The sequence below is a fragment of the Equus caballus genome, chromosome 22 (assembly GCF_041296265.1).
Source record: "Equus caballus isolate H_3958 breed thoroughbred chromosome 22, TB-T2T, whole genome shotgun sequence".
NCBI lineage: Eukaryota > Metazoa > Chordata > Mammalia > Perissodactyla > Equidae > Equus > Equus caballus.
In genome coordinates, this window is record NC_091705.1 from 18459782 (window position 1) to 18477364 (window position 17583).

Consider the following 17583-nt stretch of genomic DNA (forward strand, 5'->3'; position numbering starts at 1 on the left):
TGACTGTCTATTCAGCATGCGTAGAGTGTATGCTTTGGTTTTCTGTTCTGTTAGGAAGCATACGTTTGTGCTAATCCATCTCTTCTCTAACAGTTTCCATGGACCCTGTTGTTTTTGCATTCGTGAAGGGGCTAGCCCATGTCTTTGTAGGTGATAGGGGCTAGCCCTTCTCATCCGTAATCTTAGGCTGCCTCTGGTCTCCTTTAGCCCTTCTTCATATAGCTGTCACTAGTTTACAATTGGCCTTTTATGCTATTGTTGGTTTTTATACTTATGTTACTATGGTAGGTCTTTGTATGTTTTGTTATGCTATGTAATTTTACATGATCCCTCTTCCTATTTCCATTAGATACCTAAATAAATGGTTGAGTATAAAGAGTTTCCTAATTTAAGAATTTTTATATTCTTCTTCCGTATTTGGGTATTTGATCATGATCTTCTCTGTATGTATGCACATAAAATATATACAGTGGTTAGTGCTTACTCTTAGTAAACTGATAATTCTACATTTTATAGTTTTCTCTAACTTGCTAGCTATTCAAGTTACAGTTCTATTAACCATATCTTCATGAACTAAGGCTTTTTTTCTGATTGCATTTTGTATGTGTGTGTGTGTTTTCTAGCTCGCTCATGTGACTGCACTAAAATCTAAAGATCTGAAAGGTATGTACCAATATGGAAACACTGTTTTCATTTGGTAGTTAGCATATATACAATATTTCCTTATCCATTTTAACATACTCTTGGTCATTTGAGTAAATATAATACTGGGCTCTCTCAGTGTGATTTTATAAACATGAAGGCTTTTTACGCATATTAATTATCAAATGCATGTATGTCGTATGTATAGTAACTGTGATTTTTTTATTTTTGTGAGTTTTCTTAGCTTGATGATCAAAGTTCTTTATAATTTTATACCTATCAATCTTTCCAAACATTCTTAACCATTACAAAGTGGAAACTGTATCGAGCATAGAATCTGGCTCCAGAGCTGGGAGTTTGAATCCATCTCTAGCGTTTACCAGCTGTGACCTACTTTACTTAAATGCTCTGTGGCTCAGTTTCCTCAAAGCTTGTCCTGCCTACAAAATCTCTTTGCAATTCCACTTTTCTTTTTACTTCATAGAACTTAATAGTCTCTGCCATTCATTTGAGGCTTCTTGTGCCCTTTTGTAACCCTTTATTTCTGTACATGTCCTGTCTCTTCATCTAGAATGTAAACCTCTCCAGGGTGGGGAATTGTTTTCATATTCCCCAAGACATTTACAGGGCTCTGCCCATGGTAGTTACTCCTTAGATGTTTATCTGCAGTTGTAATAACAGGATAGTTGGAATGCCTTTATGAAGGAATTGTGAAGTGCTAAAGACTCCAAAGATTAACCCCAGAACATAAATACGACTTCTTGGTTCGTAGATATTTCATGACTATTAGTAATAAAATGAATTTACCTTTAATTTATTCAACAGGAAAATTTTATGTGATTTGTTTTAAGAAAAGCTTGATATTTTTTTCTTTCGGAAAAAATTCTTGTGTTTCTTGAGATAAGTGGTAATGGTAAAAAAGAACAATGGTAGCTATAGATTCTCTTAATTTCTAACTTCTGAGTTGATTTTGATATTTCAAATAGAAGGCTTAGCAAGATGACACAGCTCTTAATTCCACTGAGAAATAACAGATCACTACTTGTGACTACTTTTTAAAAAGTATTACATTTTTATAATAAAATAATCACGGTTGGGGCCATCAACTGTGATGTTTCTATTAAGTATTGCAAACTGGTCTTCATAAAGGATGCTTATTTCAAAAATGGGAGTCTTAATGGTTAAAAATAATAAATACAAGAGCCTCCAAAAAATACTACATACGAAATGATCTCATAATTACTTCAGCTTCTCTTTTTTTGCCCTAAGAATTTAGGAAAAGATCTTGGTGATAAAATGGTATTTTATCTACTGAGTTTTTAAATTTAAAATTTCAGAATCTGTGGTTGAGGAAGAAAATTCTTTTTCTGAAAATCAGCCATTTCCTTCTCTTAAGATGGTAAGTTCCTTAGGAAAACTAGAGCAAGACTATCTCATTAATTCTGTTATATCTGAATAATTTATTTTGGTCTTTTAAATGGGCACTAAAAAGGCTGTGTAAAAGACAGCTTTAATGTAAACTTGTCATCATTGATGTTTTCAGAGAAGATACATTCTTGGGTGGTGTACCTATGCTACTTTTTTTTTGTTTTTCTGTTTTATCTCCCCAAATCCCCCCAGTACACAGTTGTGTATTTTAGTTGTGGGTCCTTCTAGTTGTGGTGCTACTTTTTTTTTTAAGAGTAACGTATCTTCTCAAATGAATAAAAATTCCCACCTCAATGGGTTAATTTGGTAAGAATAGGAAATTCACATATTTCTGTATATAAACAGGAAGGAGAGGGCTCATAAAAAGGGGTGGGAGGGAGATGTAATGATGGGAGAGGCATTTTTACAATATTTAAAACTGTTCCTTAGCTTTTAGAGAGAAATGAAATTCTCCAAGCAGAGAAAATAAGTGCCCTGGTTACTTAAAATACGCCACGAGTTTCAAGAATTTGTTGTGAAAAAGCATAACGAAAACTAGCATGACGATTTAAAAATTAGGCACAATTCATACAGGAATCCCTTTGACAGCATCAGGCAAGCCTACATGGATACCAGACACTTTCCTTGACCATGCTGGGTCTGCTTTGGTTCCTACTGGCTCCATTTCCTAACTTCTACTCTTCTCCATTGTCTTTTTTGGTGATGTCAGGTACAATAGATTTCTTAGGCAAAATTGGGTAATTTCAATTTATCGCGATTATTCACCCTACAAAAAGGATGCTACCAGAGAGCCCCTTGTCCTTGCAATGGACGTTGTCCTAGTGTATTTAAAACATGATTTGAATAATTTTTCATATATTTATGAAGCCCAGCTAAGTAAAGTCATTTGTTCTAGTCCAAAATTCTGAAATCATTTGCTTCTTAGAAATCTCATGATTTCATAGAACAGAAAAACACTTAAGAAAAAATTGTGTCTCAGAGGTTTGACAACATTTACTTAGCCAAAGAAGTTAAACACACACACTCATTTATTCACCCACTTTACCATCACTATAATTTAATCACAGAGAAATTTTAAAACTAAAGAAAGGCCAAATCCAATCTTAGTATGAAGGAGAATCTGCAAATTTGATGTTTAGTAGTCAACACTAATATACACTAGTGTCCTTATTTTTCTAATTTTGCATTAGTGCAGTAAAAATGTGACAGGTACATTAAAAATAAATAAGGCTAAAGATATCAGAGAAGAAAGTAAAGAAGCCCCACATGAAACTGAGACAAACTGGTCTGGGTGCTGTATTTCCATGCAGCTGGTTAGTGCAGACCCAGGGCTAGATCCCAGGTCAGCCTACGCCCAACTGTGTTCTCACCACTGTGTTATCTGTTAGTATGCTTTTATTGGCTCTTATACAATTAAATACTGTATATCCTATACATGTTAAATGATTTCTAAACTTCTGAAATAAATTGAGCTAAAAAACAATCTGTTTGAAATTCATTTTGCCCTGAGTATGTTTATGTGTTTGCCTGGTCTTCATGTTTGAAGACTCAACAAGTCAGCTCTTTGTACGTTAATATTCAAGCTTCATATTTTCAATTTGACTTTCTAGTTATGCAGCCAAAATGATCTTTTGCAAAATGTCCAGGTAACTTAGTCTGGATAAGTTGACAACTTATTGTTTGCTTATATAGATAGTGCCTTATTTGTTAATGAGCCTCGGCATACTCTTTCATTTGGAGATGACATCTTTTCAGGGGGTTCTCAGTATAGTGTTTGTTAAGCATCACCGCCTTGGAAATAAGCTAGAAATCGTGGCTTTTCATATAGCCACTTCTTAGTATGGTAGATTGGCAGCCTCAGGCAAGCCTGAATGCAATTCAGAAAGCATGACAAACGTCTTCTTAAATTCATGAGGTCGCCTGTCTTACTACAGCTGATTTGGCATGTTCAGTAGTGATGGTGAAAGGATTTTAGGTTGAAGGTTCATCTTTGTGGTAGTAGTCATCAGTTACCACAGATGTTGCCTGAGACTACTGCTTTTGCTATTTAATTTTTTTGACTTTCTTATTTAACTTGATCATTAACCAGGCTGCCAGTTTTTGAGTATGAGAAAAGATAGTGGGTTATGCTGAAAGCACATAACATTTTTTATCCTTACTAGTGATATGTTTTCTTATAGATTTCTTTTTGTAGTAATTGTTTTCCTTTTTTTCTTCTTATCCTACCATTCCTCTCACGAAAAACAAAACAAAATTTACCACCAACAAACAAAACTCTAGGTTTTAGAGTCTTTGCCAGAAGACGTAGGGTTTAACATAGAAATAAAATGGATCTGCCAACAGAGGGTAAGTAATTCTCTGTGTAACACCCTCTTCTTCCTCCCTCTCCATTTCTTTAAATGCATTCATCCCTGTCTCTTCATTTTAATGGAATAAGTGAGACTGAAATCTTATTGTGGCTTCTTCTAGCAAACACAGTGCTTGTTGGTCCTTTTATTAATAAAGTCTGTCTTACACTTTTACTAACGCAGAGTGCTTGAAGTAGTGATGAATGTATGATAGTAGAAATTTCAGTTTACATGTTTCTCATGCACATTAATATGGATGGTTTCTGGGCATACTTACAAAGTGAACAGTGAGAACTTTCTGGACAGTCAACTTCATAACTCTGTGGTTAGTTTTTGTTTTCTTATCCCCCATCTAAACATGTATTTTAAATAATTTCCTAATTTTCTGTTAAGTGGCATTAGCTAGTAATAATTAACTAGGAAAAGAAATCTCCGCAGATATCATGCCTTCTAAGTAGCTATTTATGATAAGCTGGTTCTGGTTAACATAGTGAGTGTTGAACCAAGGTTTTCCTAATAAGTGATTTTTAGTTTTCTGAGCTTTTAGATTATTTTAATGACTAATACTTAAAACATTTAATGTTTGAATATCAACAGGGTTCTTGGTATCTTAGCTATATTTGGAGACTTAGTTTTATTATTTGTTGAGAGTAGTTGATATGCTTAAGACCCACAGAATGAGATTTTTAACTGTTAATTCATAATAACCAGGGGTTTTTTGTAATGAGTTACAGAATAAGCAGGTGAAGTGGAGTCCTTTGGTCCTTTAGTTTATGAAGATTATATTTTAAAGTCATAGTTGATTGCAAATTACCAGAGTTTTAGCTTTTACTTTGTTAACCTTAATTCGTTAAAGCAAAAGTCTGTTGATAATATAGTCACTTTGTATATAAGTTCTCCATACTTGAATTATGATAGCTGCACCATCACTAAGTTGCTGTGTGGTCTTGGGCAAGTGAATGTTTTCAGGCTTCATCTGTAAAATAAGTGTTGGACTAGATGTTATCAAGATTTTTTTCCAGCACTGTAATTTTAGGGTATTTAATGACTTTAGTTTTCCTGTTAATTTCTTCCACATAGGATGGAATGTGGGATGGTAACTTATCAACATATTTTGACATGAATCTGTTTTTGGATATAATTTTAAAAACTGTCTTAGAAAATTCTGGGAAGAGGAGAATAGTGTTTTCTTCATTTGATGCAGATATTTGCACAATGTGAGTAATATTCAGTTTTTTTCTCCTATACTCTTAGACTGTAGCTAGGACTTAGGATAGAAAGGTCATGGTTGGAAGTGGGAAAGTTGCCCAGGCTTCGCGTTTGAATTTTCCTCTCAGTCAGGTTATACATATTCTCACATCCCTTCAGGACTACCTGCTGGGGTGCCCTCCATGCCCCCTGGGTCTACCTCTGCCCTGTGTTTCACTTTACAGGCATGTAACGTCCTCCTTACCCAATTATAAGCCCACAAGGACTTTCTTGTTCCCCATTTCTGAGAATATTTTAGCTCTTGTGTAGAATAATTAAGAAAAAAATTTTATTTTGACTGAAAGGCAATGCATGTTGATGGTGGTTATGTCTCAGTAATGAAATTATGGGGTTTTTGGGTTTGTTTTCTTTGTATGTTTAGAATTTTCTAAAATTTCTAAACAGTATAATTACTTCCCCAATGAAAAGTATCTTTTAAATTGCCTTTCTTAGGGTTCGGCAAAAGCAGAACAAATATCCCATATTATTTTTGACTCAAGGAAAGTCTGATATTTATCCTGAACTCATGGACCTCAGGTCTCGGACAACCCCCATTGCAATGAGCTTTGCACAGTTTGAAAATCTACTGGTAAGCTATGTTTGAATTTTTTAATTTTAATTTTTTAAAATGTTTTAGAGCAGTAGTAAATAAGGTTTCATGTTACTTTATACATCTAATTTTTTAGTTTTGACCTATGTATAACAAGCAGGAGCTCTACTTAAAAATGAGGATATTAGATCTGAGAATGAAAAGCAGTTAAATGAACAAAAGAAAATATTTTCTGGGGCCGGCCCGTTGGCCCAGTGGTTAAGTTCGCACGTTCCGCTTCTCGGTGGCCCAGGGTTCACCAGTTCAGATCCCTGGTGCGGACATGGCACTGCTTGGCAAGCCATGCTGTGGCAGGCATCCCACATATAAAGTAGAGGAAGATGGGCATGGATGTTAGCTCAGGGCCAGTCTTCCTCAGCAAAAGAAGAGGATTGGCAGTAGTTAGCTCAGGGCTAATTTTTCTTAGGGGGAAAAAATATTTTCTTGCAGGCTTAGGCTAAGTAAAGTTTATAGTTTAGTTTTCTGAGTGGATTTTATGAGTCACCTAAAATGGTTAGACTGTAAACTTGTTCAATAAAATAAATTGTAAGAAAAACTTCTCACGTTTTCTTTTTCTGCCCATTACTTGGGAGAGCACTGATCTAGAGTATGACCATTTAGCATCTGCAGTTAATAAGTTACTTTTTCATGAGAAACCTATTTTTCTTCTTTTAGGGGATAAATGCACATACTGAAGACCTGCTCAGAAACCCGTCCTACATTCAAGAGGCAAAAGCTAAGGGACTAGTCATATTCTGCTGGGGTGATGATACCAACGACCCTGAAAACAGAAAGAAATTGAAGGAATTTGGAGTTAATGGTCTAATTTATGATAGGTATTTGTTTTTCATGAAAAATTTCTATGGAATGTTAGGAAAACAGTAGTTCACATCTTAGAAAATGAAAAATAATATTAAACTTAGTTAAGTTAAAAAAATCTGTAGTTTGGCCTGAGATTTATCTGAACATTTTTTTGTCATTGGAACTTTTCAAACTTTGGAGTACCACAGTCATTTGGGAAGCTTGTTAAAAATTCGCGTGACTGGGCCCTAACCCAGACGCGCTAAGTCGTCTTGTGGGTGGGAGTGGCTGTCTGCCCCAGACCTCTTCTCTGTCTGCACCAGCTTCTGTGGTGAGGTCCTCCAGTTTTGTGGCTTTTCCTACCTTTGTATATTCCCGAACTTTTATGTCTCCAGCTCAGACCCTTCCTTAGACCTTTAAACGTTTGTATCCAGCTGCCAACACCTGTTTTTCCGAAGACTTGCTGATTTCAGTATAAATGCCAGCTCCGTCTTTCCAGTTTCTCAGGCCAAATCCTCAGAGTCTTTCATAACTCTATTTATCTCATACCCCAAATCCAGCCAGACACAATCTTGTTGATTATATTGTCAGAACATATCCTGACTCCATCCACTCACCACTTTTACTGTTGTCACTCTCTCCTAAGCCACCTCATTTTTCAGGTGAATTAGTCAAGTAGCCTGCTCGCTGGTGACTGGCCCCACCCATGCGTCCCTGCTCCGTCTTCTCAGCACAGCAGCCTGAGGGAGCCTGTTAAAGCCGAAGTCAGGTTACTGGGTAAAACTCTCCCGCAGTTTCTGTGTCACCTCTAGTGAAATCCCAGTTCCTTATGTGGCCCTGTGTGGGCTGACTCCCATCCAATCCCCCACCACTACATCTGCCCTCTTTCTGTCTCTGACCTCTTCTCCTACAGCTTTCCCTCAAGCCACCCCCACATTGGCCTCCCGCTGTTTCTCTCCAGGAAAGACTGAAATGTCACCATCTCAGTAAGCCCTTCCCTGAATATCCTAATTCAGATAACAACTCTGCTCACAATGTGCTTCCTGACTTTTTTCCATGGTGTTCACCACCATCTGATATACCCATGTACATATTATATCCTACTTAATTTACATTCTCCCTGACCACCTTTCCCAGCCCCCGCCTCCCCCCTCCCCCCAACAAGCTCCATGGGGACCAGCTCTTTGCCTGTTTCATACACTGCCCTATCTCCAGAGGTCACAACAATGTGGGATACACAGTAGGAGCTCCCATATTTGTTGAACAGATCTTTTTCTTTTCCTTTTTTATAAGCTCCCCGGGAGTTTATGATGCAGGTTTGAGAGCCACTAATCTGAGAGACGGAAAGGTTGCTTAGCATAAAGGAACTTTGAGTTAGAAGGGCTGTCGTTAGAGGGCATGAGTTAGAGGGATGAGCAGGCTTGTTAATACTTGAACAGCATTATACAAAGAGAAAGTGATAAAATTCTTACCAGGCCTGCTTTGAAAAATATTTTCCTGGAATTTAGTTCATATTTCTGTTCTATACAGTTATATCTCTTCCTTAATAAAACTTTTTTTTCCACTATTTTGTCTGAATTAGTATGGTTTTAAAATTACAGCCCAGATAATGCCTGCCTTCCTTTTTTTAACTATTTGGTTAATTTTGTATTAAGCAGCAAATGATTCATAGCTCTTTTTAATAGACATTTCTACCTAACTGATGGAAAATTAAAATTTTAAAGGAACAATTTGAAGGAAATTCCGGCTTTAGCAAAGTTTTGAAGAATATTTCTTTAAGGAGGAGGAAGGAATGATTGCAGATATTTTCAGGCAAGAAAAGCGTATTGTGAGATTATACCATGTACAGTTTTGTGGGATATACAAATTTTAGGCAGATCCTTCATCTCAACAACCTCACTTGCTTGGAGCCAAATATGAACACGTGGTGGAGAACAGGAAGATGCTATGTGATATAAAAGGCCCTGAAGAAAGTGAGTTCTTTCAGGCCCACGGTCAATAAGAATAATTTTTAAAAAGAAGCATTGAGATGAATTTGGGGGCGGTGTGATTAAATTCGCTTTCACAGGGTTTGCGTTTTAGGCAGAGGTGAGAGCACAAATGGGGCAGGACGTTGAGGGCGCAGAGGACATTGAGGACACAGCCCAGCAGCGGCTCCTGCTAGGGTTTGATGAGAGGTGCGGTGGGTTGTGTTAGAGCTGCTTTTTACCCTTCAAATTCTTTCTATTTAATTCTAATCAAAGAACTACATATATATGCATAACTATACGTATATAATTTTAAAAATCAAATAGTCTACAAGGCTTACAATAAAAACCAGCCGTCCACTATCCCTTTCATTGTCTCCAGCTGAGTTCTGTGTCCTAATTTTTTTTAGCTGTTTCTTCTGGTACTTAATGTGCTTATGCTATTATTTTTGTCATTGTCAAATTTGGACATTATATAGAAGGTTTTGAATGATTAGTGATTGTGAGCCTTTGATTCATTTTACACTGGGGAGAAGTGTGATGAGGATGGGTGTTTTAGTATGTCAAAAACCATTGTGTTCTCTTCTTTTACAAAGGTGTTAACACAGTAGATTTTACAGTTAATCATAGTTTTGTGATATATTATCTCATATAAACCACTATGTTTGATTTGCTGATATTTGGGGATTTCTGCATTTATGATAATGAGTAAGATGGCCTTTAATTTACGTTTCTCAAATGGTTATCTAATTTTGGTATGGGTACCAAGTACTTGCCTCGTAAGTTGGCACCGTTCCCTCTTTTTATAAAAATGACTGTCTGCTCAAATGATTTAAAAGAAATACTATAACAGACACCACTTTTAAAGTAAAGAACTTTCATTATCCTTAGATTTGAAGTCCCTTGTGTGCCTCTCCCTAATTCTATTCCCCTATCTCCTCCCTCAGGTATAACTGCTTATCAAATTAGTATTCTTTTTAAAAGTTTTTTAAATTCCTAATTTGTATCACTAAACCATGTACCATTTAGTTTTGCATGGCTTTTAACTTTATTTTTACTTTTTTTCCATGTGTTTTGATGTTCCTAAAATGAGTCCATTTGTTGCATATAGCTATAATTTATTCATCCTCATGGCTGGATAATATGCTTGGCTGCATGTCTCTGCCACAATTTATTCTCCTATTTGAGAACACTTAGGTGGTTGCCAAGTTTTTGATATTACATAATAGTGTCTCCTAAAATATGTGTATGAAGTTTCTCTAGGGCAATGACTTTCAAACCTTTTGACCCCAACCCGGTTAGAAATGCATTTACATTGCAATCCACTGTACACAGAGATATGTATATCTACAAGTGTGTACCTGAAACAAAATTTTAACAATAATGCTCCTTGGATATTTCTTATTCATGTGTGTGCTCGTTCCTTGCACCACTGGCCCTCACCTTTTTAAATGCTACTTTCTGAACTGATTGCCACCCACTAGGTCTCTAGCTCAGCATGATAAGGCATCTTGTCTGTGGTCAGGCATTGGAAGCACAGCAGGAATATGGTCACGTGGAACAGGCTGTTCTGTGTTTTCCTGGTTCTGTGCTCATCATACCCCACCATCAGTTCTCAGGAGTAGCCCAGCGCACAATGAACCTGTCAGAGTGGAAACTCATCGGCACATAGTTAAGGCAAACCATATTCAGCAAGATTCTGGTTCAGTCTCACTAGAACACTCTGTCCTTAGGTTACAAAGCTGGTAGAGTAGCAGTGGCCCACTTGGAGTGATAGCCCTTCGCACGCCTTCTTTTTCACTCAGACTGCTCCAGTACAGATTGGTTGACTTCTTTGGGCACAACTGCCATCCTGAGTGATGACTGCTCCCTTACAGTTCCTGTGTCAGAGCTCCTGTTTCCTATAGTCCAAATCCTTTTTTCTCTTGTTTTACTATCTTGTTTTCTCTCTTTGTTTTTATGGAGCACATCCTTCATTATCTTTTTGAGAAAGGAGGACACGGAAAGTAAATGTTTTTGAGCTCTTGCATGTCTGGAAGTATTGTGGCCAGGCATAAAATTCCATGTTAGAAATCATTTTCCTTTAGAGTTTGAAAGCATTTCTCTGTCATCTTTACAATTCCAGTGTTGCTGTTGAGGAGTGTGAAACCATGTTGATTCCTGTTCCCTCACATATGATTTCTTTGTTTCCTCTCTGGGAGCTTGGAGAGTCTTCTTTTTGTCACCAGTGTTGTAAAATTTCAGAGAGATGGGTCTTTTTGTGGATCTGGTTTCACACGTAGTGCTGGGCACGTGGTAGCCCTCTTAGTCTATTGATATATGTCCTCAATGATGTGGAAAATTTTGTGCATTCTTCAACTTTTATCCCTTCCATTTTTGTGAGGTTGTTTTTTCTTTATAGAACTCCTTTTGTTTGCATCTTATACACTATTGGACCAAACTTCTAATTGTTATCTTTTCTTCTATTGTCTATCTTTGTTTTTTTGCTCCACTTCGTAAGATTTCCTCAGCCTTATTTTCCATCCATTCTACTGAGTTTTTCATGTCTTACTGTGTTTTTAATTTCCAAGAACCTTTTTCTTTGAAATGCTCTTTTTTCTATATTTATAACAGCCTGTTCTCATTCAATGCAAGTACTATTTCTCTGAAGGCATAAAAAAACTTTTTTTTTTGTCTTTTTGGAATTTTCTTGTCTTTTGCTCACTATCTTACAAGTTAGAAGCTTTTCTCAGATGTTTGGAAATCATTGGCTGCTTCTCGCGATAAGGAATCGGGATCTACAAAGCTTGTTGGAAGCTCTGAGTGTGTGCATGGGGCTTGTTGACTAGAATTTCACGATGGGGTGATCAGGGAGCCTGTTTGGTCATACCTCTGGTGTCAGTGGATTTAGAACTTTACGTTTTGTCTGATCAGATTCCTCATAGAAGAATCTATATATTCTACCTAGAGAATCCAGGTCTGGCTGCCAGGTTCTTGGAGTCAGGTGACAGAAGAGAGCTGGAGAAGGGGGCCTCTCTCTGTATTTAGCACTTGTTAGATGTGTGTATTGTCTCTAGTTCCCCTGGTGCTGCTGGTGGTTTTGTAAAATGCCTAAATCCTCACGTGGTCATGTCCTCCGTTCCAAGAGATTGTAATTCTCGAAGTACGCCTCGCTTGGCGTCGGGGAGGAGCAGGAAGGGGCGTGCTTGCTGTGCTCAGAGCCTGCGCCTGTCCTCCCTGTTGCAGCCCCTCTCTTTCACCCCAGTTCTAGAGGGATTTGGTGCTGCTTTTAACTCAGCCTTTTTGTTTTTTCCACTGTTGCCTTGTGAGTTGGCCTTTTCCGTTCTGCTAACTGAAACACTTTTTATTACTTATCCATCTGTTTTCCAGCTTCCAGAATTTTGTTGCCATGTCTCTTTGGTTTTTCCTCATGCTCGTGGATTTTTTTCTGAACTGCTTTATTTTCTTTTTAACGGGATATAGGGAGAGACTAAAGTTAGAGGCTTCTATTCAGTCTGATACTTTGACCCACAGGTCACTTTTCATTCTCTTACATGTGTCTTTAACAGAAAGTCTGTTTTAATATAGTCAAATATTTAATGGAGTCAATACATTTTTTTATCTTGTTTAAGAAATTCTTTCCTACTGTGATGTCGTAAAGATTCTCTTGTAGTGCCTCACGTAAGTTGCCTGGCTTTCACATTTAGGCACGAAAGGCCCTCCTTTCTCTGCTGATGGGCAGTGCCAGTGCTGCCATCGTCACATGGCGCTTTTTCTGGGCTCTCAACTCTGGATTCCTCTGCCTGTACTGCACAGCTTTAGGATAATTCTCACACTGGTGAGCAGTCCTTTTCATCTTGATCTTTAGTGCTTTGAATCAGAACTGTGTGAATCCCAGCCCTGCCTCTTAATAGCTTCCCATCTGTAAAATAAGGCATTGCCCGTTGATTGACTTCGAGAGAAGCTACTTGAAGAATCACTAGTAAGGTACTGATTTTGTTTTCTGATTCAATTGCTTTTTAATCAGCTCTTTTGCATCAGGGGTACAAAAGGAGATGCTGCTCTTCTGGATTATTGGAAAGGCTGGGGAGAAGAGAAATATTTTTAAATGGAACTGATGCTTGTATCTTAGGGAAAAAACCCATAATATGGATGTTCCCGGCATTCTGTAAACAAAGTCTCCTGAAAAGGTTAACTCAGACGAGTCTTAAGTAAACCATAAAATTACACTATTTTATGTGTTTTGTGTTTGTTTCATCATAGGATATATGATTGGATGCCTGAACAGCCAAATATATTCCAAGTGGAGCAGTTGGAACGCCTGAAGCAAGAATTGCCAGAGCTTAAGAGCTGTTTGTGTCCCACTGTTAGCCGCTTTGTTCCCTCATCTTTGTGTGGTGGGGAGCCTGACATCCATGTGGATGCCAATGGCATCGATAACGTGGGGAGTGCTTAGTTTTGATTGGACAGAGGCCATTGTGGGGCATGTACCGCTGTTCTGGATATTCAGTTTTCATCAGTGAAGCATTGTTTTTCTATGTCTTTTAGGTTTCTTGGTCCAATGAAGCAATAATGAAGTATTTTACTATTTCACTACTGTTCTTGCTAGAATTTCAAAAGTATGCTATTTAAATCACTTGGCCAGGTATAACTACCAGTCATTCTCTTTACAATGAGAAAATTTATTGGTTGGTAAATATTTTAAACTAAATATGTAAACGTATAATGTTAAACAAATGTTCATTAAAAGCATAGCACTTTGAAATTAACTATATAAATATCTCATATTTACACTTCTTACAGCTTTTCATTTGATCAGGCCTGAAATATTTAGTACTTGAGGAACGTGGCTGTGCATAATTATACCTGACCATGGAAGAAATAAGTACCTCAAATGCATGCATTTGCACTGGTGATTCCAACTGCGCAAATCTTTGTGCCATCTGTGTATATATGTGTTTTTTACATGTGTTGACATGCACATATACCATTTTCATTCAGTATGAACCTTGAGGCTGCTGCCATCTTCCCACTTAACCAAACCAATGCCTGTGTAAACAGCCTGGGGGTGATCCTTAAAAACTTGTTTCATGCGTCTTTCAAAAGTTGTTTTGCATAAATGTTAAAATTTCACAATGCTGCAGGGTAATCTAATGTATAAAATATTAGAAGTATGTATTGCATACTTAGTAGAGTAGATCATAATGTATAAATTCTATTCAATGCATGCTTTAGGTTTCAAGCATGAGATTGTTCACGTTTACTGTAAGTCCTTGCATCTGTGGTGCTAGGTGAGTGTGAGAAGATGTCAAGGACTGAAGATATTTTGTTGCCTAAAAAAAAAACTCTGTTTGTAGGCATTTTGAATACGCTTATTTTAAGTGTCTCTCACTACCTATTACACACAGTTGCTTTGTGGGTTTGTTTTGTGTGTGTGTCTTGTACAGTAGTTAAATCTCCATGCAGAAAAATAAATGTCCTGAATTCTCGTATTGGTATTCTTTATTGGTTAATGTATATCATGCATGTAATTTATTTAGGAATGTAGAAGATCCTACTAAGTGTATATGCATGTTTTTAGGATTATACTAATGTTTCCTTCATCAGAAGCAGTTTGTTTTGGCATAACTGTAATTTAAGAATGAATGTTAAATAAAATACACAGATTTATTTTCTTCATTATAAAATGTAATTTTAAAAAGGTGTTACTTTTGTGGAATTGGTTCTATAATATTCTTATGAGAAGTTGGAATTTAGTACCTACCCTAAAGGGATGGCTTGTTTGCGTCTCCATTTTACTGCATGTTCTTCACTAGGCAGTTTATTCATGTACTGACATATTTTGGTAGTAGCTGAGAACCTAAGACTTGGAATTACGCATTGTATCTTTTTATTTTTTAAGTCAAACAATCCAGTTTGGGTCAGATCTTAATTGTGTGAGGATAGGCTTTGAAATCCTGTGGTACCATGTTTGTAACACTGATGTTTGATGGAAAATAGTTGGAAATGGAGTCTTCTACAAGGGTTCTATATACTTTTCCCATGTTGAATGAGATTTTCCAACTCTTTGGTGTGAATTAGGCACTTTTAGAAATCTTCTGAAAAAATTAGTTTTCTTCATCTGTAGACCTCTGTACAATACAAGTACCATTACCTCTGGTCACTTAATTAGCCATATATGCACATTTCTAGGCCTCTTTGTTTGTTTTATGCTTTTCCAGTTCCAGCCTCATTTTGAAGACTCGCCAGATGATAAAGGGAAAGAAGAGAGGATGAGGAAAGGAGGTGATGGGGGGTGTGGAGTTTTCCTGAACAGTGTAATTTGCTGAGAAGGACTTAGACTGCTCATGACACAGACAGAACCTCATTGCTCACTTTCTTTCCTGTCTCTTCCTGACCTTACAAGCCAGGGTTAGTGTTGATTAAAACATAACAGACAGTGGCTCCCCATTTTTATAGGACTAAGCCTGGGCTTCCATGTCACTAGCTGTTGCCGTGTACACTCTGCGCCTGTGCTAGGCCCTGGCCACACCATGCGCCTACACTCTCCCTGTGTGTAGCCGTGTGCCCTCGGCCTAGAAGCTTTGACCTCCCCACAGATGCTTTCTCCTTGCCAAACTCATTTCTCCTTGAGCCCTTGACCTCTCTCCCCTGAGCCCTTGCTGAAACTCCTTCGGAAGGGATGGCTCGATCGTTTTTACTCCATAGCCATGTGTTCATATCTTGATCACGCCGTGCGTCTTAGCACATTCTGGGTGGGCACGGTTGATGTTTGTCTCATCTGCCAGGCTTCGGGCTCTTCAAGGGCGGGGACCTTGTCTTACTCATTTTTATTTCCACAGTGCGTGGAACATAGTAGAAAATAAATGTTGGAATTATTGGGATAATATAATTTGTATCAAATGCCCTTTTGAATTAAGAGATTTAGATATGTTTACTAAGAAGGTAAACTTTGAATTGGTTTACATTTTGACAGTTGGGACAGTTTCTTGATGTCAATTTTAAATGTAGAGGTATAACGTTAATTGTTTTATATTTTCTGGAAATTGAGTGAAATGTTTGATAAAATGCTGCCATTGTTCTCTGGTATTTTCTACTCTCTGGAATTATGTACTGTAACTGACTGATGTAAATGTGAGGAACATACTCATTCCTCTGTGGTAGTGCCTGAGGCCTCCACAGCCGCCCGTTTACCTCACTCCCATTGCTCCATGTGACCCTTCCCTTTCTTCTCCCCTCCAGACCCCACGCTCACGGCTACCTCAGTACCGCTTTCCTTGTCTGAAATGCCTTCTCTGTCTTCCTTCAGTGTCCAGCTCAAGTGCCACCTCCTCCATAAAACTGCCTCCGCTTTTGATCAGTCACGATGCAGACGGCCTCTAAATCTCACTACTCCATTTTGCAGCTGGGGTGATAAACCCAGAGAAGTCCCCTGACTTACCAGGCCGGGAGTGGAACTGAGTTTTGTGACTCCTAATCCTATGTTCTTAAACTACTCTGCCTTCTGAATTCTTAGGGCATTTCTTAGCATATGCTTTCTTAGAGTCCAGCTTACTATGTGCCTGTCCTATTTCCCTAATAAGATTGTAAGCCCCTTAAGGGCAGGGACTTCTTTGCATTCTACCACTCCTATAGTATTCTATATTTAGTTATGAACTAGATAAATAAATGGTGGTGGCAACAATCCCAGTTTCCTAACTCAGATTGTTTCACATTATACATACAATTTTGTATAGCATGCTTGGCCATATTGTCTGGAGTGTGTATGCTCACGTGTGCATGTGTGTTTTTGCATGTTTACACATGGAGTTCTCACTCTCCCCTTGTTGCTTGGGGTCACATATATGATGAGTTACCATAAACCAATTTTCTACTCCTTACTCAATGGGGACAATTATAGGAGGTAAGTGAAGATAAGGTACAGTTTTCCCCCCAGCATTGGCCGCCCCTTCCTGGGGCAGTATCCCTAAATCCTGCAGCCAGGCCTCATAGTGAAGAAGGTGCTGCCTTGGATAGGACTTGTGTGACCTGTCGGGGGGGCTGTGTCATCAGTCCTGATGGACCATCATTGTCCTGTGTGCCTTGGCTCTCTTCACAGCTTGACCGCATCTTGTCTCCCAGTATTACTGGTTTGATCTCTAGGTTGACAATGGAGTTCTCTTAATTTAGATTTGGTTGCAACTGATTTGTGGATTTTAAGTTGGATCATGTACTTTTTAGGTAAAAAGCAAAGTATGTAATTAGAAATAGTGCATTATTTTGGTGTTCGTAAGTGGAAATTCATTCACATTTCTTAGTGGGTTCCTATAGTTTGAGGAATAGATTAGAAATGTTTAAAGCACAAGAGAGTGTATGATTAAGACCACGTGAGTATGTTTTGGGGGTAGGGAGGAGAGATCATGGGCTGGAACAGACTTCATGGAGCTCTCAAGTCGTTAGAGATGGAGTAGCGGTCAGGGTAGTTGTGAAGCCAGTTCGGGGCACAGCCTTTGTAAACTCAGGACCAAGGCGGGATTTGTGGTGTGTTCAGGGGGAATGAAGGAGCCATCTGACAATGGAGAGGGGATTTCGAATGTCAGAG

General features: G+C 38.1%; 1 protein-coding gene across 22 annotated transcripts in view; it reads left to right on the forward strand.

Moving 5' to 3' along the window:
* Positions 1-16686, forward strand: part of GPCPD1 (glycerophosphocholine phosphodiesterase 1) — a 53516-nt gene extending 36830 nt beyond the window's left edge. For 10 of the 22 annotated variants that reach the window (XM_023626150.2, XM_070247235.1, XM_070247234.1 and 7 more), the window contains 7 exons: positions 624-663; positions 1980-2041; positions 4351-4416; positions 5499-5635; positions 6120-6255; positions 6931-7091; positions 13266-16686. In XM_023626150.2, the coding sequence (XP_023481918.1) occupies positions 624-663; positions 1980-2041; positions 4351-4416; positions 5499-5635; positions 6120-6255; positions 6931-7091; positions 13266-13458 (795 nt within the window). In that variant the 3' untranslated portion in view covers positions 13459-16686. Of the gene's footprint in view, positions 1-623; positions 664-1979; positions 2042-4350; positions 4417-5498; positions 5636-6119; positions 6256-6930; positions 7193-12709; positions 12841-13265 lie in introns of those variants that run through there. The other 12 variants (XR_011430802.1, XR_011430804.1, XR_011430805.1 and 9 more) reach the window with 4 other exon arrangements.
* Positions 16687-17583: the final 897 nt, after the last annotated feature.